This window comes from Symphodus melops (assembly GCF_947650265.1).
Source record: "Symphodus melops genome assembly, chromosome: 15".
Taxonomy (NCBI): domain Eukaryota; kingdom Metazoa; phylum Chordata; class Actinopteri; order Labriformes; family Labridae; genus Symphodus; species Symphodus melops.
Genome location: NC_136705.1, coordinates 12968446 through 12994176, shown reverse-complemented (window position 1 = coordinate 12994176; position 25731 = coordinate 12968446). Strand labels below are relative to the sequence as shown.

At 39.8% G+C, this 25731-nt stretch overlaps 3 protein-coding genes across 5 annotated transcripts in view; 1 reads left to right on the top strand and 2 right to left on the bottom strand.

The window, feature by feature from the left end:
• Positions 1–713: 713 nt before the first annotated feature.
• LOC306836064 (uncharacterized protein) lies at positions 714–3537 on the bottom strand. 2 transcript variants are annotated; one of them, XM_079362964.1, is made up of 2 exons: positions 3275–3537; positions 714–2912 (listed from the first exon to the last, which is right to left on the bottom strand). In XM_079362964.1, exon 2 carries the CDS (start codon positions 2878–2880, stop codon positions 1798–1800), a length of 1083 nt encoding a protein of 360 aa, XP_079219090.1. In that variant the 5' UTR covers positions 2881–2912; positions 3275–3537; the 3' UTR covers positions 714–1797. The 2 variants fall into 2 exon arrangements, with proteins under 2 accessions (XP_079219090.1, XP_079219089.1); XM_079362963.1 differs by having other exon boundaries at positions 714–2908.
• A 697-nt stretch (positions 3538–4234) lies between these two features.
• On the bottom strand, positions 4235–12774 carry lgalslb (lectin, galactoside-binding-like b). 2 transcript variants are annotated; one of them, XM_079363036.1, is made up of 5 exons: positions 12623–12774; positions 11990–12082; positions 11812–11900; positions 10944–11130; positions 4235–9329 (listed from the first exon to the last, which is right to left on the bottom strand). In XM_079363036.1, exons 1-5 carry the CDS (start codon positions 12653–12655, stop codon positions 9186–9188), a joined length of 546 nt encoding a protein of 181 aa, XP_079219162.1. In that variant the 5' UTR covers positions 12656–12774; the 3' UTR covers positions 4235–9185. The 2 variants fall into 2 exon arrangements, with proteins under 2 accessions (XP_079219162.1, XP_079219163.1); XM_079363037.1 differs by having other exon boundaries at positions 11990–12073; positions 12623–12773.
• Positions 12775–12788: 14 nt separating this feature from the next.
• The window catches only part of abch1 (ATP-binding cassette, sub-family H, member 1), a 29546-nt gene continuing 16603 nt past the window's right edge, over positions 12789–25731 (top strand). The window contains exons 1-7 of the mRNA XM_079363035.1: positions 12789–12868; positions 15458–15564; positions 20046–20194; positions 20588–20747; positions 22770–22924; positions 24659–24766; positions 25304–25397. Coding sequence (XP_079219161.1) covers positions 15493–15564; positions 20046–20194; positions 20588–20747; positions 22770–22924; positions 24659–24766; positions 25304–25397 — 738 coding nt within the window. The 5' untranslated portion in view covers positions 12789–12868; positions 15458–15492. The remainder of the gene's footprint in view (positions 12869–15457; positions 15565–20045; positions 20195–20587; positions 20748–22769; positions 22925–24658; positions 24767–25303; positions 25398–25731) is intronic.

Sequence of the window (25731 nt, the reverse complement as noted above, 5' to 3'; positions counted from 1 at the left end):
CCTGTACACAGTAGCACTTCAATAAATAAGGAACTGTAATTTAATGTTTTGAAATCTTGACATGTTGTATTTATAATTTATGAAAGTTTAATAGGGTACATGTGTCTGCCTGTGTTTTAGTATGGAGCTGAGATATGAATAAGAACTCCCCATGCTGATATGTATTAAGTTTGAATGGCAGGGTGAGGTAGGTAGAAGAAGCTAATTCATTTGAAAAATTAATTCTGAATATTTAAAGGAACTGCTGTGAAGGAGATATTGCAGTTCTTTAATTAGTTCATCAAACTCTGGTACAGTTTTGTCATTGTTACTTATTTTGTTACATATTTGCAACTTGATGGCTATAAGTATAACATTAAGTTTTTTTTAAATCAGAAAAATTGGAGGTTGTGGCAGATCTCCAAAGAGCCACACCAACAATATGTCCCAAGAAAAAACTCTAATGAATATAAGAACACGCAGGTCATTGGTTGCTGGATATCCAGCTTTTCTTTTAATAGCAAGCTTTACATTACACCTCACTATTAGGAACCATGAACAGAGTCACGATAGAAAATGTAATTAACCAGTCACTTTGTACACATTTGATAAATCAAATTTATTTCATGAATTTTAAACATTAACAATGCCATTTATGGATTTTACCAGAGTTAGCTTAGAAAAAAATCTAAATGAACAAAAAGTTATTTATCCAGCCAGTTATTAAAAAAAAAAAAAAGATGGAACAAAATTGAGTGGACCTCGAGAGTGAGATATACCCATCTGTCAGTTGTTTATTTTGCTTTAAGTACAAGCAACATAAAGTTTACTTATAACAGACAAATGAATTATTTTCTGGTCACATGGACAAACTACCAACTCAACATTTTAGTGAACTTAAATCCCCCCCAAAAACTCTTAACCTCCTCATCAGAGATGGTTGGCTCTCAAATGGAAGATCGGGGTAAGATCTCCAGCCTCTTCAGCCACATGTCTATGTGTCCTTGATCAAGATTATGTGTCTTGATCAAGGACATCGACTTGTGGCACAACAAATTGCTCCCTCTGCTGCGTGCAAATGTGTAGGAATGGATTAGCAATATTGATCAACAATACACATAGCAGCAATGTGTATGAACGGTGTGAACGGTTAGGCGTGACCAGCTGTGTAAAAAGCGACTTGAGGAGTCAGAAGACTAGAAAAGCACCATACAAGCTCAGGTCTACTTATCATTTAATAAAACAGATACATTTACAAGACGGTGCAGAGACAAGGCTGGTGAGGAGCCGAGTGTGTCTGTAGCCTCATCTGGTTTAAAGGATCAGATGTTTCCATGGCATGAAACCATTTGTGGTTGGGTAGGAGAAGGAACCTGCTTGAGGTCAAGGAGGACAGAACAGGAGAACTAGGAAGTATGTTGCCTAACTTTTACGACACAACATAACAGAATTGATGCAACAACCAATCGTCTGAATCCAATACACATGAATGCACATGGCTGAACAAGCAGTTGGAGTGGATTTTGGCACAAGTTTTACTTTAAATAATTGTAAATGAAATGTGAGATCACAGGAGCGCAGAGTCGACGGAGATGCAGGGTTGTCCATTCGAGAGTTTAATTGCTTTTTCGACCAAAAATGATAAATATGAAGCAGCCAAATCATTCCAGCGTTTGACTCTTGATCATATAAGTAGGTCTTTGATTCTTTTTATTACCTACATTTAAGCCATTGTTGTTGAACCAACCATTCTAGAGCAAAGAATTCCTTTTAAAAGTCATTATAAAAATGTTTGGTGTTAGATGGAGCATTGTTCTCCTACACGTCTGTAGGTTTTTTCTCCTCAACCTCTGGTTCTTGTTGTCTTTCGCTGACGTATCGTTTCCATTGTTCGTGGACCTCAAAATGAACCTTGAGCTCTGACTTGGTGTAAAAGGTTTTGCCACACGTTTCACAGCGAAAAGCCTTCTTTTTCCGTTTGTTTTGGTTGCCTGTGCAGTATATCAGATGCGTTTTGTTGGAAACACTCTGGCCACATTTGTTACAGTAGTATGGTTTCTCTCCAGTGTGCACCCTCAGGTGAACGTTACGACTGGAGCTCTGAGTGAAGGTTTTGCCGCAAAAATCGCAGCTGAAAGGTTTCTCACCGGTGTGAACTCTGGAATGCTGAACGAGCTGGTACCTATACCTGAACTCTTTGTGGCACTCAAAGCATTTGAAGTGCTTCTCCACTTTTAAATCGTCTTCAGTTTTCACTTGAACTGGAGGGCTCTGGCATTTTTTCTGCTTTTTGCAAAATTTCAAATGCTTGCTTATAGAAAAACTTTTCCCACAATTCTTACAAAAATATGGCTTTTCTCCAGTATGCACCCTCATGTGAACAATTCGACTTGAGTTCTGCGCGAATGTTCTGTCGCAGAAATCACACTTGAATGGTTTTTCACCTGTGTGTATTCTTGTATGCACAACAAGGTGTGGCCTTTGGTCAAACTCCTTGTTGCAGTGAAGGCATTTAAAGGCCTTTTCCCCTTTGTGACTCCTGTCTACATGCCTTATGAGAAAAGCGTCCTTCCTAAAATGTTTGCCACAAAAGCGGCATTTTTTTTCATCCCTCGAAGGCTGTTCCACTTCCAAGATCACCTCAATGCTGTGACTCTGAGGAGGAGACGATGATGATCCTTCATCACATCCGTCGCCGATGCTTTCCATTACACTGACTGATGCAGCAGTGGTAGAGGGGAACAGCTCACCGTCACTGGGCTGTTCTGATTTAGAAAGTCTTCCTTGAGCCCCATTTGATGTAACCTCCACATCTGGACTGACAAAGTGATCGAGCTGCTCCTCTTTGACCCGTGTATGATCCATCATCTCCGTCTCCTCCATAATCTGTTCCTCCTTCATGACTCGTCACTGTGATGTGCGGAGCTCACTTCCTCAGAGAAATCAAGACAAAGTCATTAACTGTTAAATATAAGTATATATAAAAAGTGCAATGTATGCATTAAAGCATTTAATCTGCTAAATTAGAGAATCAACGTTTAATTCTCATTTAATAAAGTTAAATTCATGTTCATAAAGCTTTGGGTTTCTAGCAGCAGATGGAATAACACTCAAGAGAACATTTTTATCTTCTCATACTAAAGTGTGAAGTTTAAAATGAACTTTTCCTTCGTAAACAACTCTATCCAAATCCTGTCTTAGACATCCGCACCATGCTCCTTCATCAGCTCCTCGTCCACTTCTAAAGACTTTTACAAAATGATGCACATGCAGAAAAAGGTTAAAAGTCTTATACCTTGCGCTTACACTGATTTCGCATGTGAAATAATTATGCTTTTTCTTTCTTGGCTGGTTGTTATGGCGGCCAGCTTCTTCATGACTTTCTGATAAAGCCTCTTAAACGATTCAAAACCCGGGTTTTAAACACGACGAGGCCTCGGCTTAATGTTGGAGATAAATTGATACCCGAACTTTTAAATAACGGAGAAGCAATCATCACAGTGCAGTTAACGTAAACTGAAAACAGGAAACATTTCCTGGTCTCTGTTCAACATCAGGAAAAATCTTCACCAGCGCCCCCTGCTGTCGTGGAGGGCTGTTTTTAAGTAAAACAAAAAAACATATTTTGAATGTTAAATTAAAGATTTGTACATGTTCAAGATTTAATGTATGCCCATTCAAAAACAAAGTATTACAATTCTGAATGCCAGACTGCATAAATCTTTCTTTTCATTTCAGTGAAGCCAATTGCATTCTGGTAGAGCTTTCAACTGTTATGTTGAGCATACTTCTTTTTCAGTACTTTGAGATTTAAGAGATTTCAATACTGCTACCCTTTACAAGTTCAAAAAGACGTAAATATTAATGGCAAATTGCGACCCTTTCTATTTCCACTTATCATGTGTGTGCACTAGTTGTGCACAACATAGACAAAATATTAGGCGTGCACACCTCTTCTTAAGTCTATGATGTGCATGTGCACTTAACACTTACGGTGGGCTCTGTTTGGCCACCAGAAGAGAAAAAGCATTAACATCTAAAATGCAAATAAGCGTACTCATCGGCTAAAAACTCATTTCAGAGAACTATTCATTCAAGTTGTGGATTTTATTTTCTGATTCATTACTGTGTAGGTATATTTCACTTTTGTGTTGCAGCTGGTAAAGGTTTACCTCAGGCAATTACTTGTTCAACATGGATGCAGCCACTTTTTAGGCTTTTACAATCAAGGACACAAAGCACGAAAAAAAAAATCTCCAAGATGAGAAGTTTATTGGTTTGCAAAGAAGCTGTTTATACAAAAAACATGAGGCAGTAAAAAGAAACACTTTGAGAGGTGAGATCTTTCACCGTGGTGGTAAATGTGCCGTCTTCATCCAAACACTGGTCCTGTGCACATTTTTCAGTGAGACACAAAATCAAGGTCAGCTCAGGATATTTTGGGAATTCACATCACGTCATAAACGAGAGTGCTTGTTTTATTTGTGAAGCTGATTTTTGAAAGCTGCTCCGCTGAAAAAAAAGAAAAGGGAAGAGAAGAAGAGACAACACGATGCTTTGGGACAGCCTGGTTATCCTCAGATGTGGTATATCTATTCCAAATGATGGTTTGCCTTGCTTTGTGGTGAAAAGAAAATGTTTTTTGTTTCAACACCTTCACCACATTTTTGTGTCACACAGGAAGGTACAATATGTTGTATTTGTATGTGTCAGCCCTGAACCAAAGACACTTTCATCATCATCATCATCATCATAAAAAAAACTCTACTTTCAAGATGCCTTCATATAAACATCAGCCAAACGTGTACGTTACCAATACAATAGGTACGACGTTACCACACACAACCCTGCTGGTTACACTGTAATAAATAGAAATAATAGCATGATTGTACAACCACACAACACATCAGCAACATTTCAGCCTACTTCTACTCCGACACTTCATACTGTGAATGGATATCATGACGTGGCCGTTCTTACAACAGTTATGTACGTTTTAGCACTTTTTTGAAAGTCATTGAAAGAAAAGCTCGACTTTAATGCTTGGTCCATGAAGAGTTAGTTTGGTCAAAGATGATCATGTGGTAAACTGTGACCTCCATAAATACTAGGCTGAACAGAAGAAACACATAATTGAACCACAAGGGGGAATCTGCCCTCAAAACACGCCTTACACAGTTGATGGTATTAAAAAGAAAAAGCATGCTTACATGGTCCAAACACTGACAATATAATACCTCCACCTTTCATGTTTACATAATGCCAGGTAGCTTACATGCACAACAAAATGCTTTCTGCTGGTAAATCAGCCTGATATTCCTCGTTTTAAAAGGAGAATATGTACATCCAAAGTCCATGAGCAGGGTCAAGATCCTCTTAAATCACTGTATTTTTACTTTTAGGTAGAAGGGGGGAGGAGGGGCTGCATCACCTTTTATTAAAACGCACACAAAGCTGGGTTTCCATCAATAGATTACAATCAGAAGGAGAATAACATTCAGTTGCCTTTCCAAATGGTTTTAGAACCAAGAAAACAATAGTTCAAAAGAAGAATCAAAGGCAAGGCATCACACAGCGATCAGGAGCTGGGGCCTTTTGTTTTAAACATCATTTTAAGGATTACACTAATTTTTTTTTTTTTAAGAGATTTTCTGATACAATTTTTACTTCCTGATTCAGATCATTAGACTTTTTATTGGCCAATATCAAGAGATGCATCAACACTGACTATTCACGTTTTGCTAGCTGTACCCAATTCAGTGGATTTTTGTAGGTCCGATAAATGATGTTGTCAGGTTACAGCATTGGAATACTCAACACATTATTGAGTATTGCATTATCATGAGGCTGATCCGGTTACCGGTATCGTTACCAAAACAACTAATACATACTGTAGTAATGGTTTCTAAGCACATGTACCGAGGCTGGGTGTTTTAGTTCTTTTTTTTTTTCTTACTGGAATATGAGTTGTGATTCCCCTAAATCACCAGTGTGAAGGAGTAAGAGGCATCTTTTGGCAAAAAAAAAAAGGAATATCAAATATTAAAGTGTGTGAGGGAGCAAGTCAGCTTGAGGGACAAAAGATGGTTGCAATCTGCCACTCCACCGCAAGTAGCCTCTAAATGCCATACTCTGCTTCCTTAAATAGAAAACTTTTTTTTTTTAAAGTGTGCCAGTACCTAATAAGTAAGATGGAGTACCCTGCCAGCTGATGTACCTCCACCACAACCACCTGTACAAAAAACCCCCTCAAATGCTTTGTTTCAGGAAACCCTAAAAAATCCCAACATAATTTGCTGATGTAGATCGACACTGCTCTATGTCAGGTAAACACATAGGCAGCTCAGATCCCCACATACACACACTCACTCACACCTGCACACAAACACAAACCCCTCCCTGATTTGAGCCCTTGTATTCAGAAGCCTTGAATTGTTCATCTCCCTCCCGCAAACCTAACAAAAACAATACTGCTAAAATCCTATATTACACCATATACAAACACTGCCGAGTAATGATAATAAATTTACATGGGTAATATTAACAAATTGTTCAACGAAAATGTAGTGTTGAAAATGGATAGTCACCAGTTTATAGAAAAAACACACTAACGTCCTTCAGACACAATTGTTACTGGATTTTTGGACACTTCTGTTTGGATGTAATACTGGAGTGATGGTGCATCACACTGGCTCATATCTCTCCCAAACTACACTTCTCTACATAACTAACTGTACCCGTTTCCTGCGTGGGACCAAAATAAACCAACGCCTGCCAAGAGAAAACAAGGAAGACCTTGTCTGACCAACCGGGAGAAAAACAAGTTTTGCTCCAGAGCCGTCAGTCCAGGAGCAGTGAAACGTATTGCTACATAAAAGTGACAATGATAGTTACTTAACCTCTTCATGTCTCGAGATTTCATGGCTTAATCCAAAATTCACAGCAGCAGAAAGAGACAGGGAAATCCAGATTGGCTAAAGATTAAGTGAAAAAATGTCCAAAACATTGACAGTGCTAGTATGCATCAAATTCTCTGCTTGATGTGAATGATAACCTCAGTGACCAAATATGGTCACAGTTTCTCACAGTTAAAGTTATGTTGGTGTTTCCAGCTTTTTTTACTAAGCCACCTCTCTACAAAAAAAGCTTTTATAAGCAGTGACAAATGAAATTGGTCTACCCTCATGAATATTTTACTGCCGTTATAATAAGCCGCAATTAAACAACGATATGCCCAGTTGCCATTAAAACTCTTCAGTTTTATAAGCCTGCTCTGACAAACTGAGAAGTTGGTGCATTATTGTTTAGTTAGAAAGTCAGGAGTCTTTTATGTTACAAATACCATTTATAGCTTCACAAGTAAAGCTTTAACAACACTCATGACAGCATCGAGGAAAAATGTAATTGACAAGTTCCAATTTTCAGATTTGATCAGAACCTAGAAAAACATTTTAAAGACTATTCATTTATAAAGCCTTAAGCTGCAACCATTAACCAATTCTAGTAATTTTTTTTTGTTCTAAAGAGGAATTATTTTAAGATTGAAAAAAGTTAGTTGCAGACCTAATAAAACCAAAGCTTACATCTTATAAACCATTTGTTAAAAAGTGGTACCAAAAACATTAATGCAGTGACCTCCAAAAAGCAAATTGGAGCAAGCACCGATACAGAGGTGTAAACAGAGCCGCTTCAAACCTTATCTCGACTGTTACTGTGTGTTTATTTTAACTTCCTTTCTGCCTCCTTAAAGGAAAAGACATGCTCTGTGAAGGGGGGGTGGGGTTATGGAGACAACACGATGTCATGAATTTAAGATACAAAAAAAATGACAATTATTCAACCTGCTGGCTGCATCAAACAAAAACAGACCTGCTCCATAACATCTACCTGGAATGACTCAGAAAACAATTTGAAAACGCCATAACACAAACAAAGACAATACTGTAGGACTGAAAATGGACTATAACAGTCCCTGCCATACCACCAACAAACTGTGACATTAACTTCATCATTTTGTGCATCACTATATCTTCTATGCTACTATAGAAACATGGATACTTTACATTCAAAATAGCAATAGGATCTGATCCTGCCTCAAAAAGAATTGCTGCAACTGAATGTGACTGAAGGATTTTAGTTTAGCTTTCTGCTCAGCACAGACCTGACAGCACTGTTTCTTCAAAATATGCCCAGAGACCAGTGCTTCTTTAGATGACAATAAGTTGCTTACTGGTTTAGAGTACAATTTCAGATGAGGGTTGCATGAAAAACCTGCGAGTGTGACACAAGAATTATTGTAAAACGCATTAAAAAAAAATAAGAAAAGAAATTTCTCTCCTGTTCTTGCCCATCAAAGCAAACTACGCAACGGCTGCAGCGATGCCTAAAATAAGTACCAACACAAAGAGCGCACATCATAGGACAATTCTGATGCATCTTTTTTTATGACATAATTCTTAATTTGGGGAAATTAGGTCGGTGAGTCTGCGGCGTGTTGCCATGACAACTCAAGGGATCACCAGGGAATACCCAATGGAGTTGGAGAAACACCAGCACAGAGAAAACAGGGTGTACCTCTCCGCTCTGCTGCGATCCAATCAGAAACTTGACTTACAGAAGATAACTGGAATAATTAGAATTTGACATTTCTGAATAACAAACCTGCAAAAGACTTGCAAATAATTGCTTCAAACTTTGTCTAATACTGAAAAATCATTTTAGCACCACTCTAAGTCTAAGACTCCAGAATTCTACAACTTTTCTATAAATCAACACTTTTTCGTCACATTAGTTGTGAAGTTCTAGATAGTTTTTCCTGGATTGATTCGTTTCTGTGATATCATCATTATGCTCCCACCTGCTTCTGCCTGAGCATCCCAATGGGATTCACCATGAAGTTGCTATTAATAAACCATAAGATCCCTGAAGTGACAGAACTGGGGCTACGAAGAGGACAACCTGAAAATGGAGCAAACACATTCCCCATCGAAGCTTCATCATATCAGATTAAACATAAAAAGGAATGAAAAGAAGTGAATGAACTCTAACTTGTTACAGCCGGAGCCTTTTTCCAGTTGCTTCGTCTCTGCTGTGTTGCATGATGGGTAACGGGCAATGACGCGACAGGCCTGTACTGTATGTGTGCGTGGTCTTATTTGATCGAGTCCTTGCTTCACACTCGTATGCAGAATGGGAGGAGCGGGAAGTTAACCCAGCTTGGTGATCTGTAGATCTCCTTGTATCCGTACTGTGTCGATAGAGGGCAAAGATTTTACTTTGTGATAAAAGTCAAAGAGCTGGTGTCCGTCCACGAATATCCGGAACCTCTGGTGCTCGCAGTGGATCTCAATCTGCAGTGACGGTAAGACAAAAAGTGGACGGTGAGAAAGACAGGACAAACAAGCAGAGGGTGAGAGTGAGAAGTTTAGATAGTCTGAACTACTTATACACAAGAGCTCTGGCTCAACCAACCAAATAACTTCCCCTGTGTTTGCAGCCATAAACAACCAATCGTGTCGATGTGATTCCACCTCCTGACAACGACTGTTTCTCTGAACTCTCTGAAACCACAGCTCAGCATGTGCCTGTCCACATGCCTGTGAGTTTGTGAGGCAGTAATCTTCATGGTCGCTTTAATCTACAGCCTCCAGCTTTTTAGCAGAGTCATACCGTGCTAACCTGCATGGTCACTCTCTGACAATAAACAATGACACTTTATCAGGGAGCTGACATTACATAACCAGAAACAGGGATCACCTTCTAAAATAGGTCAAAGGTAGAGTCTGTTTTGTTGAGTGGGCTGTGCTTTCTTAAGGGCCTGAATCTTCCTTCTTTTATCATGAACAACTTAAATTAGAATTAAAGTCCCATGACATTTTGTCGGAACATATTTTAAGTCCAACACCATATGTCTTACTCATGTGCATATTGATAATTATTAGAGCGGAACATGACGTCACAGAGTCCCTCTGGTCATATGAGAATTGCTCATCCTGCATAATATTGCTCAGCCGACCACATCATCCACACGCATAAACAGCTGATGCTGCTGCTAATGCGGCTCGCAGAGACCACAGCCTTAATCTAAAGAGGAGGGATATAATGTAGCGTGGAAAGTATTTCATGTATTTGTACATGCAAAGGACAATTACTAGAAAAGATGTACACTGTACACCATATTATGATTCACAGTGAAAAGGACTTTTTTCAAAATGACTGATAAATATGTCCTTTTTAGTATTTGATTTATTGCGACAGCAGTAATGTCCCATTACACACACACACATAAAATAAATAATGGAACATTACAATGTGTGTGTGTATAGTTTTATAACCTCCATAAGGCATGTCCTCAGTTTTCTGTCTAACTAACTAAAATGTGAAAGCCGCAGTGAAATAAACAAAGGAAATCACGTTGGTGCATACTGGGTTTTTCTTCAGCTTGAGGCTTGAGGCCAAATCACAGCTGTGCTGATGTTCAGTACAAAAGTACTCCCTTATGTACACGGTTTCTTAATTAACTACAATCTCAGCCCACTGTTTACCACTGACACTCTAACAGTAATCGATTTTGCACGGTTTCCATTTCCCTTTGCTCAACTTCTTGATTGCCGTCTTTACGATGCAATAACGTTTGAAAGTACAACAGTGCTCAAAACAGCTTTGGCAACACTTTCTGGTTACGTTCTGATAGTTAGGCCTTGTGGTTAGGTCAGCATTTTACTTTGCATGGTTGATCATTGTTAGGCTGCTTAAAGCTAAATCTGTGCAAAAAAAAAGTATTTGCCAAATAAGTTTATAAGGAAAAACGATTAAAGCCCACCATAGAAGCTGGAAATCAGGAGGAAACGAGCTCCCCCCTATATTTATAAAAGTACTAGAAAAACCAACAAACAAACTCTCAACTTGAACCAGCCTGCACACAGACATTACCACAATTACTTCAGTAAGAGAAGGATGTTTACCCTAAAAGGCTGATCAGGGATGAAGGGAAAGTAGGAGGTGGATGCCTCCTCCCCAACCCATTTTCCAGAGACACGAGCGCTGCTGAGAAACTGACGGTCAGAGAAGCGGGCAGTCAGTTTTAGGGCCACATCATGTGGAGGCTCCTCCTTCTCCGAGTCCCGGCCACAGGTCAGGCCAACGCTGAAGCTGAACGAGGAAGGTAAACAGAGGATTGAGGTGTCGAAAGATAGCATGAGCCCAATGACTAATCAGGATTAATGTACATTTCCCTGCTGTGTAAAAACAAAACATTTTGTGATAATTATGCATAATCCATGCTGCTGGGTTTGGTTAACCAGCCCTCCCCTGCAGCTGTGCTGTTTACACACAACCCTCTTTGTTTGAGTGTGTAGAGATGATTACAGTCTCAAACTTGCTGAGGAAACAGTTGGGTATTTTGAGCCTCTGAGCTTTTTTGGTGGTTCACATGAACTTTGCCATGAAAATTTTGCCAGCAGCAGCCGCTGAGTGAGGATGAGGTCATGAGGGGGTTTCTTCCAAGTTTGACACAAGTTTCCATGTAGTGCAAGGACACACCCAAACAAGCCTGCCTTGCATGGTCTTCTTTTTTCCCCCCTTTTTCACCCAGCTTGTTGGGGGAACGCCCTGTCTCTGCATACTTAACAAGCCACTATTCTCTCTGGCTGCCCACGCATTACTCACTGTGTCCTGGGTGGCTGTGCAAGTCTGACTGCCTTCAGAACAGAAGACACATGCCTAATGTATCTGTGCATGTGCATGTGCATGACATAACAGTGGTTTAAATACGATGAAAAAAAAGAAGAAGATCGCAGATGAGGATAGTCGCATTGTTGAGTGTAATCTTACCTGTCTGGCTCCAGGTCGACGATGCCCATCACTATGATCTTCTTCCCTGGCCGCATGCCACCCCGGATGCGTCCGCTAAACGGCACAGTCTACGCAAAGTACATTACATTCATTACGCACAGCCCCGGAACGAGCGCCAAACAAGGAGACTTAGGAGGTAGTTGAGGCTTTTCCCTACCAGGAGACGCGCTATATCCTCCTTGTCAGGTGAGATAAGGCCAGGGTTCCCCAGCGAGTCGTTCAGGTGGTCATCCTCCACGGTCTGCAACACCAGTGGCAAAAGACATAACATGCAGACTGTCATTTTTTTTATAGTCATTAGGTAAGGTATAAAGTGAACTGGCTTAATTAAAACACACACACACACCATAAGGCTGCAGGCCTGTCTATTAATACAAACATAAACACGTACACTGTGTGGCCTTGCACGCGGTGCAACTCAACAATAACTAGGTGGCCGAGGACCTGTCACGTCGCTGACAAGTATCCGTGTCGTAAACCAAGTGAGATCCTCAATAAGCCACGTAAATATGCACGTTTTAATGTAACACCCAAACCTTACATTCAGAACACTGGTTGACCGGCTTAAGTGAGCACACACCGGTACATTTTACCGTGCACATATTGGATTTCTTATCCGGCCACACATAAAAGAGGAGTCGCGTTGCGCACGAGAGCCTACTCTGCATTTTCAATAAGCGCCGGATAATCGTCATAACGGTGAAATGCCAAAGCCCGTTATGCAGTCACCTTGAATTAATTCATTTGTAAACCCCACCCGGTCCCCATTGAGGCTCCAAAAAATACTCACTATTCCGTCGTTTTCCGCTGCCTGCACCGCCATCTTGAGCTGAATAGCATAGGATGCTTATTATCGGAGCAGAGGCTGCCCTGCCGGAGAGTGTGGTGTGTCAGCGTCGTGGCACCGACAGGAGGATATTCCTGTTCCCTTCGTCTCTCTTCGCTTCTGACTGGGCCCTACAGAGCGCACATCCACCGAGCAGGACACCCCTCCAGCTCTTCTGTCCGCCTGCAATGGGTGGATATATCTGCTGACGTATGCTTTATAATAATTACTGCCTAAAAGCTTAATCCCCTTCTGCTTGGAGAAGGCTAATCAGACAGATTTTCTTTCAACCCTTCACCCAATTAAGCGCGCACTCTATGCGCTCTTTCTATATCCACTCACAACAGTCAAATTCATCATTTCCATTTAGAGACTGGTTAGTGTCACCTCCAAAATGCAACTTTCGTCTGCTCAGTTTAAATGTGACACAGTTGGGCTCTGGCCTAATTGGGCAAAATGTGCACGCTCGATACATTTTAATGATTGAATACTACTGCAGGCTATAAATAGACCAGCGAACATTAATTGGCTTCCAGTGAATGAAGTGGACATTCACATTGTCTCCCTTGCACGGACGTCTCTCCATGTAGGCTGCATGTCTTACTCAGTGTGAGTGCAATGTGCATGCACCTCGCTCAGCTCGTTTGTGTTTGACTGGTCCACTCTGCCCCTTTGTGGATGTTTAAATGTATTACAAGCTAGAAGCAACCTTTCAAAGTCCTTTCCCATAGATTGTTGATTCATCAGCCAATTAAACGCTTTCAAAGCCGTTTATACCAGGGATTGAATACATCCAATTACATCACACAGTCCTATAAGGACATTATATCTGCTTTTATCCTTACCATTTGAAATCAACTTGATAGAAAACATTTGACATATAGGACATGAAGCAAAAACTATGGCAGATATGTCTTAATGCACTACCTTCACAGTGTCCAAATAAAATGTATACATTTTAGAAAGTGAAAGTCTGTTAGCTATGGAAGTGCTGTGTTGTGCTTAAGGGAACAAACAGACTCTTTTTTTCCCCCTTTTTTTTTTACGAACTTTTATTTTTCCAACCACAAAGGTTGTCAGCCATATAGGATAAAGGGTTAAGATTGGTCTATCATCTGAAAGGAAGCAATGCTCGACTAGATTGCAAGCTCTGGGGCTGAAAAATGAAGCAAAAGTAACAGGAGTGTTAAAAACTGCAGTTCTGCAGAATTGTGCTCTCTGTACAAATGTCTAACATTAAATATTAACAATAAACTGAAAGAAAAGTAATTAAAGGCTAATATGTACAGGATAAATAATACAAAGACTTGATAAGTGTAGTGAGTAGTTCAAAGGTGCTAAAATAAACATGGGTTATTTATCTTTACAGTATTTACATATAAGAGTGTCTGTAGATGGTCATTTACACATAAAAACAGTATATATTTACATATACAGTATGTAATGTAAAGGAGTCAATCCGCTTAGATGTCTTTAATCAAATAAGGAATTTTTCAACAGACATAAACAATGTCCGCATGCTCAAAAGTGTTAGGGGATCATTCATTTATAACTCATGTGATTTTACTTTCAATTTAGTTAAGGCTTAAAGTTAAGGCTTGTTGGCTCAACAGAAATCACTTTGACATGTATAAAGGTTTTCCAGCCTCTGCCGTTCAGCCCCCTTACATTTCAAATACTGCATCTGTGGCTCAACCCCCCCCCCCCCCCCAAAAAAAAACAACAACAACAACAACAACAAAAGAGCCTGAGCATTCGCCTGAAGTATATACAGAAAACGTACAGCTTCATGAAGAAAGTCAAATGCAGAGGAACATGAAACATATGTTTTGCTTGCATTTGTTTGGATTGATCCACTGTTGTCTCAGAAGGTTTGAAGGTTTTCGTACATGTAAGCCTGAACTTAATTGTATGGTATAAAAGAGTGGGATTTATCTGGTATCAGAGCTCACCTCTAATAAAACATGTTCAACAGTGTTAAAGTCCTTGCAATGATCTTGTCTTGTACTTCCCTCTAGTGGTTTTCTGTGGAACCTTAAGCTGCATGATTTTTTTAAGAAAAGGAGAAATGTTGGATATTTCTTAAATAGCAAGTTGTAAACATTGAACCCTCCTTAATCTAAGTACATCCTCAAACCCTTCAAAGGCAAAGGAATATTACAACCAAACAAAACCCCTTGAAACAGTCAGACACACTGTGCTATCGGCTATAGATGAAATAAGTGCAAGCTGTTACTCTCCTGACAACTCAATCCATCTGTGGGATCAGCATTTGGTGTTTATTTGAGTCTAAGATGTGTAGTATTTTAATTGTGTACAGATTTGAAGACCAATTTCACTTAATTGAAATGTAAGGTTAATAAAAAACAAGACAAAGGACCTTAAAAACAGTCAAATAAGACCAATAGAATTTATAAAGATAAATCAGTCAGACATCTTGCTTAAAAAATGTAAAATTCCAAACGCTCATCACAATACATGAAATTGCATGTTACAATGTGTTTGTTTGTGTTCCCAGTGGTGGGAGAACTCTGAGTCTACAGGTCAATTAGGCCTACTCCTGCAGGTTGGTTCAAGTCACTTTAGCCATTCTGGAGCAGAGCTGTCACGAAATTAAGTAGCCTTCAATAGATCAAAAAACAAACTGCAGTAATAAGTGTTGTTGTTTTTTTTCATCCAGTATTTGTTGTTGATGGCGTTTAAATCACACAGTGTATTGAGAGAGGCCCCACTCCCTCTTTATCTCTCTCTCCCCTTCTCTCTCTCTCTCTCTCTCTCTCTCTCTCTCTCTCTCTGCAGAGCTCGTTGTCCGGTCCGCTCTTCTTTCTGCTGCCATGGCTGCGGAGGCTGCATGTCAGGATGATGTGCCGGCAGGCCCTGCAGACTTTACGGAAATGGAGGACAGGGTAAGTCGACTTGGATCATTTTGGGTGCTGTCCGAGCGTAACTCAGGTTTCAGACCGTCTCTTGAACGCAGGCCCTGCATGACACGCTAGGTGTTGGAGATGTGTGCTGCAGCAGCAGCAGCAGCAAGATGGAGAGAAACTCGATCTGCAGCGAGACGCAAACCGACCGCAGCGGCGTCATGCATTTCTGTAGTGTGCATTTTTAAAGTCAATAAATAAGGTTAAGAAAAGGGGAGGACGAGATGTTTGGTATTCAGTGAGAAGTTGGAAAGCTGAAGCTGCTGCCCTGCTCACATCCTGTCTGTGTGACGAGATGATGTGAAAGGGAGAAGTGAGAGTGCAGCAGCAGCAGCAGCAGCTGGTCGCTCGGTGGATGTGGACTACCGGGGCTCAGTTTACGTATAACTGCCAGATCGTTCGTTCTTTAACGGATTGTGCCTCTCTCTCTCTCTCTCGCCTGGTTGTTTTCCCCCGCTGGGGTATTTGTTGAACGCGCCTGTTTTGCCCGTTTTCTTCCACTTGGCGGTGACGCAAGCTGGCAACTACTTGGCAGGCAAAGGTAGGAGCATTTTTCCTGATCAACAGAGCAGAGCAGAGAATGAATGAATGAATGGAAAGAGAGGCTTTGGAGGGCTGATTGAGGTCATTATCAGAGCAGAGGATAGCCTGCGGATGCACAGTGGTGATTTCTATAATTACAGGAACGTTCAACTGCAACTAAAGATTCTTCATTTGCTGATTATATAACAATTCTGCATTTGGATTACATTTTTTTTATTTCAATTCTTCAAACAGAAGTTTACATAACCCAGAGTAAATTTGTAAATATGGCCAATGAACCCTAAAGTGTGAAGTTGTAACCATCAACATAATGTGTTCATCATATGTGTTTCAAATTTGTATTGTGCAAAATCCACATTAGATTAGATCCCAAAATTTCCTAATTTTCTTTGAGTTTTGACAGCTGTTATGAATGGCTGAGGATTGGAGGAGGGTGTGTGTATTGTTATCGCTTTCTCCATCTGCTGGCTGCTTAACTGAACCCGTTCTTCAACTTTGCATAGCGTTGGCAGAAATGTTTGAGTCATCTAATGTTCACATGCTTTTTAGTCCTTGTCCTCAGTCTCTGGACTCACTCATCAGCAACTCTTCATCCTTTACTTCTTCCCTTTTTTTCATCTCCATTTTCTCCCAGGGTGAGTGTTTGCTTAAATTGTTCCTTTATCAACTCATTTTTCCTACCCATGAGTGGATCCTTTTTTGAAGCATTATCTTAGATTGTCACAGATAGATCTTAACTGATTTTTGATTTGGTCTGACACATCTGGAGTAATCCAAATTTAGTTCATTTGTGACATTTATTCTGTGTTTGTATTCTGCAGATGTAGGCTATAGTGCCAAAGGTGAGGCAGACAAAATGTGTCAGATTACGCAATGCAATCGCCCTAATCTCCTCGCTGGAAAATGAGAGATGCTGGATTAAAAGCGGGAGTTGGAGACATGGGAGGGGGGGCATAAAAGAACGCTGTTATAAGAGATTACTGGGCAAAGGATTGTTTTACGACCTAAATACTTTCTGCTGCAGCCTGACAAGATGTAGTAGAGTAAAAAAGCAACAGGAGAGTATGAGAGTCAGTTTCAGTCTGTTTTCATTGCCAGAAGCAAGATTCTTCTTGGACTTTTGTTGTTTCCTTTTACACTTCTTAAGAAAGACTTATCCAGTACCTGCATAGTGAAACTCTTCACCATCATTCCTACAGATGGAGCTACACACCTCTGCCAGTGATTACCTGTAGTCAGGTGTTATTTGTTGTTCAACTGTGATTTATTGCATGGAAGGATTTCTAGCCAAGTTGTTATTTTAGCCTATTTTGTCCTATATTGTTCTCACTTTCCATTTAAAGTTTCCCTCCTGTTCAACATGGGAATATATGAATAGCCAGAGAACTTATGTGACCAAGATTTTTTTCTGTAACATTAATCTTGAAGGAAATGGTCAATTCCCCCCAAATCTAAAAAAACAAACAAAAAAAAAACAGCACCCAGCTGTTAAACCTGAGTCTGCCTTCTTCTGAGATTCTTTTATATATATACACTCAACAAAAATATAAACGCAACACTTTTGTTTTTGCTCCCATTTGTCATGAGATGGACTCAAAGATCTAAAATTCATTCCAGATACACAATATTACCATTTCTCTCAAACATTGTTCATAAATCTGTCTAAATGTGTGATAGTGAGCACTTTTGCTTTGCTGAGACAATCCATCCCACCTCACAGGTGTGCCACATCAAGATGCTCATCAGACACCATGATTAGTGCATAGGTGTACCTTAGACTGTCCACAATAAAAGGCCACCCTGAAATGTGCAGTTTTTGCTTTATTGAGGGTCTGGGGACTCAGAACCAGTCAGTATCTGGTGTGACCACCATTTGCCTCATGCAGTGCAACACATCTTCTTCGCATAGAGTTTATCAGATTGTCAATTGTGGCCTGTGGAATGTTGGTCCACTCCTCTTCAATGGCTGTGCGAAGTTGCTGGATATTAGTGGGAACTGGTACGCGCTGTCGTATACGCCGGTCAAGCACATCCCAAACATGCTCAATGGGTGACATGTCCGGTGAGTATGCTGGCCATGCAAGAACTGGGACATTTTCAGCTTCCAAGAATTGTGTACAGATCCTTGCAACATGGGGCCGTGCATTATCTTGCTGAAACATGAGGTGATGTTCATGGATGTATGGCACAACAATGGGCCTCAGGATCTCATCACGGTATCTCTGTGCATTCAAAATGCCATCAATAAAATGCACCTGTGTTCTTCGTCCATAACAGATGCCTGCCCATACCATAACCCCACCACCACCATGGGCCACTCGATCCACAACATTGACATCAGCAAAGCGCTCACCCACACGACGCCACACACGCTGTCTGCCATCTGCCCTGAACAATGTAAACCGAGATTCATCCGTGAAGAGAACACCTCTCCAACGTGCCAGACGCCATCGAATGTGAGCATTTGCCCACTCAAGTCTGTTACGGCGATGATCTGGAGTCAGGTTAAGACCCCGATGAGGACGACGAGCATGCAGTTGAGCTTCCCTGAGACGGTTTCTGACAGTTTGTGCAGAAATTCTTTGGTTATGCAAACCAATTGTTTCAGCAGCTGTCTGAGTAGCTGGTCTCAGACGATCTTGGAGGTGAACCTGCTGGATGTGGAGGTCCTGGGCTGGTGTGGTTACACGTGGTCTGCGGTTGTGAGGCCGGTTGGATGTACTGCCATATTCTCTGAAACGCCTTTGGAGACGGCTTATGGTGGAGAAATGAACATTCAATGCCCGAGCAACAGATCTGGTTGACATTCCTGCTGTCAGCATGCCAATTGCACGCTCCCTCAATGCTTGCGCCATCTGTGGCATTTTGCTGTGAGACAAAACTGCACATTTCAGAGTGGCCTTTTATTGTGGGCAGTATAAGGTACACCTGTGCACTAATCATGGTGTCTGATGAGCATCTTGATGTGGCACACCTGTGAGGTGGGATGGATTATCTCAGCAAAGCAAAAGTGCTCACTATCACACATTTAGACAGATTTGTGAACAATGTTTGAGAGAAATGGTAATATTGTGTATCTGGAATGAATTTTAGATCTTTGAGTCCATCTCATGACAAATGGGAGCAAAAACAAAAGTGTTGCGTTTATATTTTTGTTGAGTGTATATATATATATATATATATATATATATATATATATATATATATATATATATATATATATATATATATATATATATATATAATATCTTTAAAAAGGCCTGTTTGAAACGTGTTGCATCCTTCAAAAGTAAAAGGGCTTCAGATACAAAAGATAAGCTTGAGCCACCAGAGAAGAGCACTTTAGGAAAAAGTGTCCTGTTTAGCACCATAAATACCACAACACCTCAGTGAAGCGCAGGTGCTTATCTGTACTTTTCATATCAGAAGGGAACTGCTAGATGAGATAAAAGAGAAAAAAAAAAGAAGCTCACTCGAGCTTCCTTTTCTACATATTTTAGTAACACAATGAAAACCGCTTCAGTGACTAAAGTGTAAACAACATGCTTCTTGGAAAAAGATTGTAAAGAGCGATTGCAACACTGAAATATATCAGTTTGTTCGGTGGCTGGAATGTGAGCTTTATTTGGCTCTTGACAATACACACATCTCAAACACAGCAGCATCATATCTTAAAGCCACAAAACAAACATGAGTACCTGCCACAGAGCTTCTTCTGAATAAAGGAAATATGTTCAAACAAAGATAAAGTGTGGCATGAGGTGCAGTCTATAAGTATTAGTGTTTTAAGTAGTAGCCTTTATACTGTATCGGCATATAGAAGACAACGTAGGCATCTCACTCTCTGTGCTGAGATGGATAGACAGACAGTCCATGAAGATTGTTATTGATGTTCATTGAAGTATTGACTTCTCTTCCAGCTGAAAGCGGTGAATATGAAGGCTGACTTGGAAGCTTCTCTGCCTGCTGGACAGGAGGGGTATGCGATCCGGTGTCGAGACGTGTGCCGGTCTTACGGCAAACTGAAGGTCCTCAGCAACCTCAACTTGACTGTGCCACAGGGACACATGTGAGTGAAGCGTACAGACACCAATTTATCATCACATCTAAAAACTCAGACATTTATCTGTTTCCCTTTTTTTCTTAACCGCCACTTCTCTTTATTTATTCTTCTTGTATTTAGGACGACTGTATTTTTTTTACACTGTAGAGTCACTTACACCTCAGAAAGCACTGATCGGTTATTATGAAAAAATAACCACAAAACTCTCAAATATGGTCTGCTTCTTGTATAAATGAAACTTTAAAAGTAGTATGCCATTCATATTCTGTGATTGTGCAGTTTTTCTAAAACAAACAAACAAACAAACAAACGTGAAAACAAAACAAAACCATATTACAGCTTTACTGGTCACGAACGTGATCTGGCTTTATCTGACATTGTTCTGATTCTGCGTTGCAGTTATGGCCTGCTGGGGCCAAGTGGATGTGGGAAGACAACACTGCTCAAATGCATGGTGGGAACTCTGAAAATCTCGCGGGGTAACATTACTGTTCTGGGGAAGCCACCTGCGTTTCCGGGTCATGAAGTGCCGGGGAGGATGGTGGGATACATGCCACAGGTAAACACTACATTTTCAAATGTGTTTTTTTTCACACATGAATAGATATACAGTTTTAGCTTTTTATGTAAATGAACCACTTCATGGGGACTGTAGAAAAACGCTCTTGCTCTTGCTTGTATTAATTAAAAGATTGCCAATACTTATTTGCCCTAAATTCCTCAAAATATTTGCAAAAGTCACAAACTTATGAAAGTTCACCGCTTTAACACGACATGTTCAATATTCTTAACTGTATTCAATCATTTCCTTTCCTCCCAAATGACAATTTAATCACATGTTAATGTTCAGAACAAGAAGCTAGCCAAACACAGACAGTTTCATAGCATTAAAGGATTGTGGTTACTGTATATGCACATCCTTTTGGTTCAGGACAGACCAAAAACAACATTGAGGAAAACAATTGCCCTGCACTTACTGAAAGCCACAGAAGCTCGACAATGTTCTGTTTCCATTATTAAACCTGAACTATTACAATGATTCGATGCAATTGGTCTTGGTCAGGTCATCACTATTACCCAGAAGATCCTATGATGTTTAATGCTGTAAAAGTGAAAATAAAGTCTGCTAACCATGTGTCTGTAATTATACCATGATAATAAAAACGTTCACCGGAATTCTTTGTTTTCTGTTCTCAAAAATGCAATGGTGTTCAAATAAAATATGAAAATAGATAATAACCCCCAATATCATCTTTAGAAATATATAGACATAAATATGACAAAGGTGCATTTTAAATGGTGTGCTTGTATTACAGCAACTTAAGAATTACTTTCAAAGTTTTACATTTGGCTTTCAGATTCCCAGTGCAATTCTTGACTGCTATTGGTCAGCATTTACTCCAATTACTCCATCACTCAGCTCAACCTTAATACCTTTTTTTTGTGTAGCTGTGGGGTTTTTTAAGAAAACTCTTACCGCAACATCCACATCAGGGAGCTGCTCTTTACATCCTGAAGTGTCTCACTCAGGGACTTTGCTAATTTAGCTTCCGCTGCAGTCAGTGGTCTGTACCTGAGTGACTATCGTCACACTGGGTATCTGATGAACATGATAACACACACATGCTGGGTGTATCCTGTAGCACCGCATCCATCTCTGTAAGAAGTGATCTGTGACCCAGAGAGGAAGAAATGTGACACCTCATCTGTTCTTCATGTTGTACCGCTGTGATGAACTTGGCTCTTGCGGTTTGGAGTCACAATGTAATAAAATCCGCTGACTCGTGACTTTTGTGTCACACAAAGAAGCTAGAAAATATACAATGCAACTCATTCATTGCAATATAAAAATGTGCATGTACCACTATTTAAGCTGTTAATCCTTTAAGTTTAAAAAAAGTCCTAAGAAATCTGGGCAGTAATCCTTCCAAACTCTAAGAAAATGTGAAGTCAGAGGTCTCACAGAAAGCAGTAGAGCAAATGCAGCTCTGACATATTAATGATTTATGTGTTTTTCCTAAGCATTGTTTTGTGGTGGATGTTGTTTTTCCTGTAGGTGAACAGATCAATCGTTAAACATTTACCATACGTAAATATACCGTAATTCATTTTAATCTTTTGTTTTATCATCAAGGGAATATAGTGGAGAGATGCCTGCAGACCAAAAGGCTGACTAAGGCTGTTTCAGCTCTGAATAAACTGGTTCTGTTGCACAGTATTGAAAGATGTCAACAACCCAAATTTGAATTTAAATACTTTATCAGAATTGTAATCCTCTGTTACTTTTCTGTCATCAAGCAGATTCATACGTTACATTTTTTTAGTGTGTTTCATTTTGATACAAACCTTTGAAGTTGGCTTGTGATTGGACGCTTAACATTTAAATTATTTTTTCAAGGTAGAAAAAAAGTTTTTTATGAATCAGGTTGTTATTTCTCAAAGTCATTCTTCTACAAAAAAAGGTCTTATTCGTTGTGAAAGACACGTGAACTTTGGCGTTATAATGCATCGAATAGACAGATAAAAGACCAAAGGTTTACAAATTGATTAGGTCAAAAAAATCCCTCTCTGTCTTGCACAGGAGCTGGCATTATACAATGAGTTTACCATCAGTGACACCCTGACCTTCTTTGGCCGAATCCATGGCCTGGCATCGAAGGACACCCAGGCTCGCATGGATTTCCTGGTTGACTTTTTAGATCTACCTCAGAAGAACAGTCTGGTCCGCAATCTCAGGTAAAAACACAGATGTGTGATAGCAGGAGTAATGTAAGTCAACTTTATTGTGCCTCATAAAACTGTTTAAACATTAATCTTATCGTGGACACACTCAACTCAACTTCTTTAATTGACCGGAGGTGAACTTTGGACAACATTTTCAAACAATAGACAAAAGTATGCGAACAAACATTCAACAGAAGTACTTTTCAGCTATCATTAACTAGCATAATAATGGATTTTGACTCATTGAAGTCCACTTATTGAAAATGTAACTGCACATTGACAACATCAGATCTGCTTTGCTCAGTAATTGATGTGTAATGTTACATTGAGTCTTGGTTTACATTGTGGTGAATTGAGTTGGTTTATGAAATCAGATCAATGTTTTTACTGCTACTGGACTTTGACCTGATTTACCTGAAAAATGACGCCACTTTCCTCTGCAGGTTGTAAACCCAGGGCTCATAAAACAATTCGGATTTGTTGGTCATGAATGTGAACTCAGTGTTATAACTCAAGATGACAAGAGAGAGTTTTTAACTTTTCATCAGGAAAAATTTCCGAAGTCGAATAAGGGGGAAATGTACACAATCAAGACAAAACAAATATACAACTACTAACATGTCCACCACAAAAAATAACGTTGCACAATCACGACAACAACTTTCCGCTCTGGCAATTTAAACAGTTTTTTTTCTCCATAGTTGCAATTATTTTGGAGCTTTTATATAAAAGACAAAGTTTAAAAATCGCTCCTTTTTTTTTTCTTAGTTATGCACCTAAGACTCAAGGTTTAACCCATGACCTGGAACCGTGATTGGCTGCTCAGTTTGCAATGTGCGACATGTTTATTATCCCATTGAAACACTGATCTGATATGAAGTGTCTCACTCCTAGTATTCTGCTCCATTCTGTGCTCTGATTTTGGAGACAAACTTGCCTTACATCACCTAAAACTATTTGTATCTTCTTCACATAGGAACATCCTATAAAGACCAAAAGGCTTGTTCTCTTACCATAAATGGAAAGTAAATGTTTATTGTTAGGGATTTGACCACATTTTGTGTCAGATCTCTGCCTGAATCATTGAGTTATTTTTAAGATATCAAATCCAGGTTGTGATATGTCAGAAAAAAAACTGACAGTGTAGTTTTTAAGCCACTCATAAAAACCAATAAATTGTGTCAGATATTTTGTTGTTTTTATATTCTGAGATGAAAAAACCTCTAGTGGTGACATTATGGTGGTGTGTAATATTTTAAATGTGTAAATGATGTCCTAAAATGTAACACTGCAGCTGTTTGTGACACAAAGGTTTTGAAACTGTTCCCAAGTGCCTCAATAATATGAAAGATATTCCTGGTATGAAAAAACACACGCTGTGGCTTGTGAACTCATCCTCTGTTCCTGCTTTGTGTCATCCTTATTTATTTTTTAAATTCCATCTAGAATAGAATCAAACAGCTCATTTTGTGAAACACTCAAAAATATGCCCTTTAAAAGTACATTTATTTATATATATAATCAGAAAAAAAGTGATTTTATTTTATAGAGCCCCTTCCTCACATTGCCAGGTTGCACTGTTTCCCTCTGTGTTTTCTGACAGGTTTGTCCTTCAGGTTTGTCTTGCAGGTTTTTTTCTGTTCCACTTTCGGATTGAGACATGAACATTAGCGACGTGGGTAAAGATTCACCTCTGTCCTGGTTTTGTATCTCACTTGTTTGTGTGTGTGTGTGTGTTTGTTACAGTGGAGGTCAGAAGCGCAGGGTGTCTCTTGGGGCGGCTCTACTTCAGAATCCAGAGCTGCTCATCCTTGATGAACCGACGGTTGGAGTCGACCCTGTGCTCAGGGCTAAGTACGTAGCATTCATTAGTGCAAATAAAAAATAGTTTATACAAACACTCATAGCTACTGTATATCCTCTCACAGTGTGTGCTCTCTCTGATTCATATATAGATAAACAAGTTGTGGTTGTCGACTCACCAGAACACCTGTAAAATACTGGCACAATATAATTAATACCCGTAGGGATATATTGTATGTGACAATACTTTCTTTAATAGTGGGGTATTCTTGAAATGCAAACGCTCTCAAGAGAGTTTTGACTTGTTTGATTTGCAGCTGTATTTATTCCAAGATAAGGTGCAGCAGAAGCTCAGTCTGTAGCAACGTTGGTTTGGAACCAGAGGGTCACTGGTTATAATCCCAGAGTAGACCAAAATATGGAAGTTGGTCTGACTACTGGAGAGGGGACAAGTCACTTACTTAATACTGCTGTGGTGCCACCGAACACCATGTGCAGCATTGTGTAGCAGCAATACTGTAACATGTCTTCAATAATGCAAATTCGCAGTGAAAATAAAGTTTGTCTGTTTCTTTGGTCTGTTTTCAGGATTTGGCAGCATCTTGTGGAGATTGTGAAGACTGGGAAAGTCTCTGTTATCATCACCACTCACTACATCGAAGAGGCCAGGCAAGCCAACGTGGTGAGATAATTCATTCACGGATTGCTCCATCCCCCCTCCCCCCACACACCACACACACACACACACACACACACACACACACACACACACACACACACACACATACACACACACACACACACACACACACACACATAAACCAGCATGAGCGTAAACACAAGGACAAATGAAGCATAAATACACACATACAAGAATGCAGTACACTTATCTAAAGAACAAAGCCCTTCATATGTTTCGCCCCTTTCTTGAAAAAACAAAAAAAACAAACAGTGAAACTATTGACAGTTTGAGCTATGCAAACATAGGAAATGGAGATTTAATCTAATTATCTGTG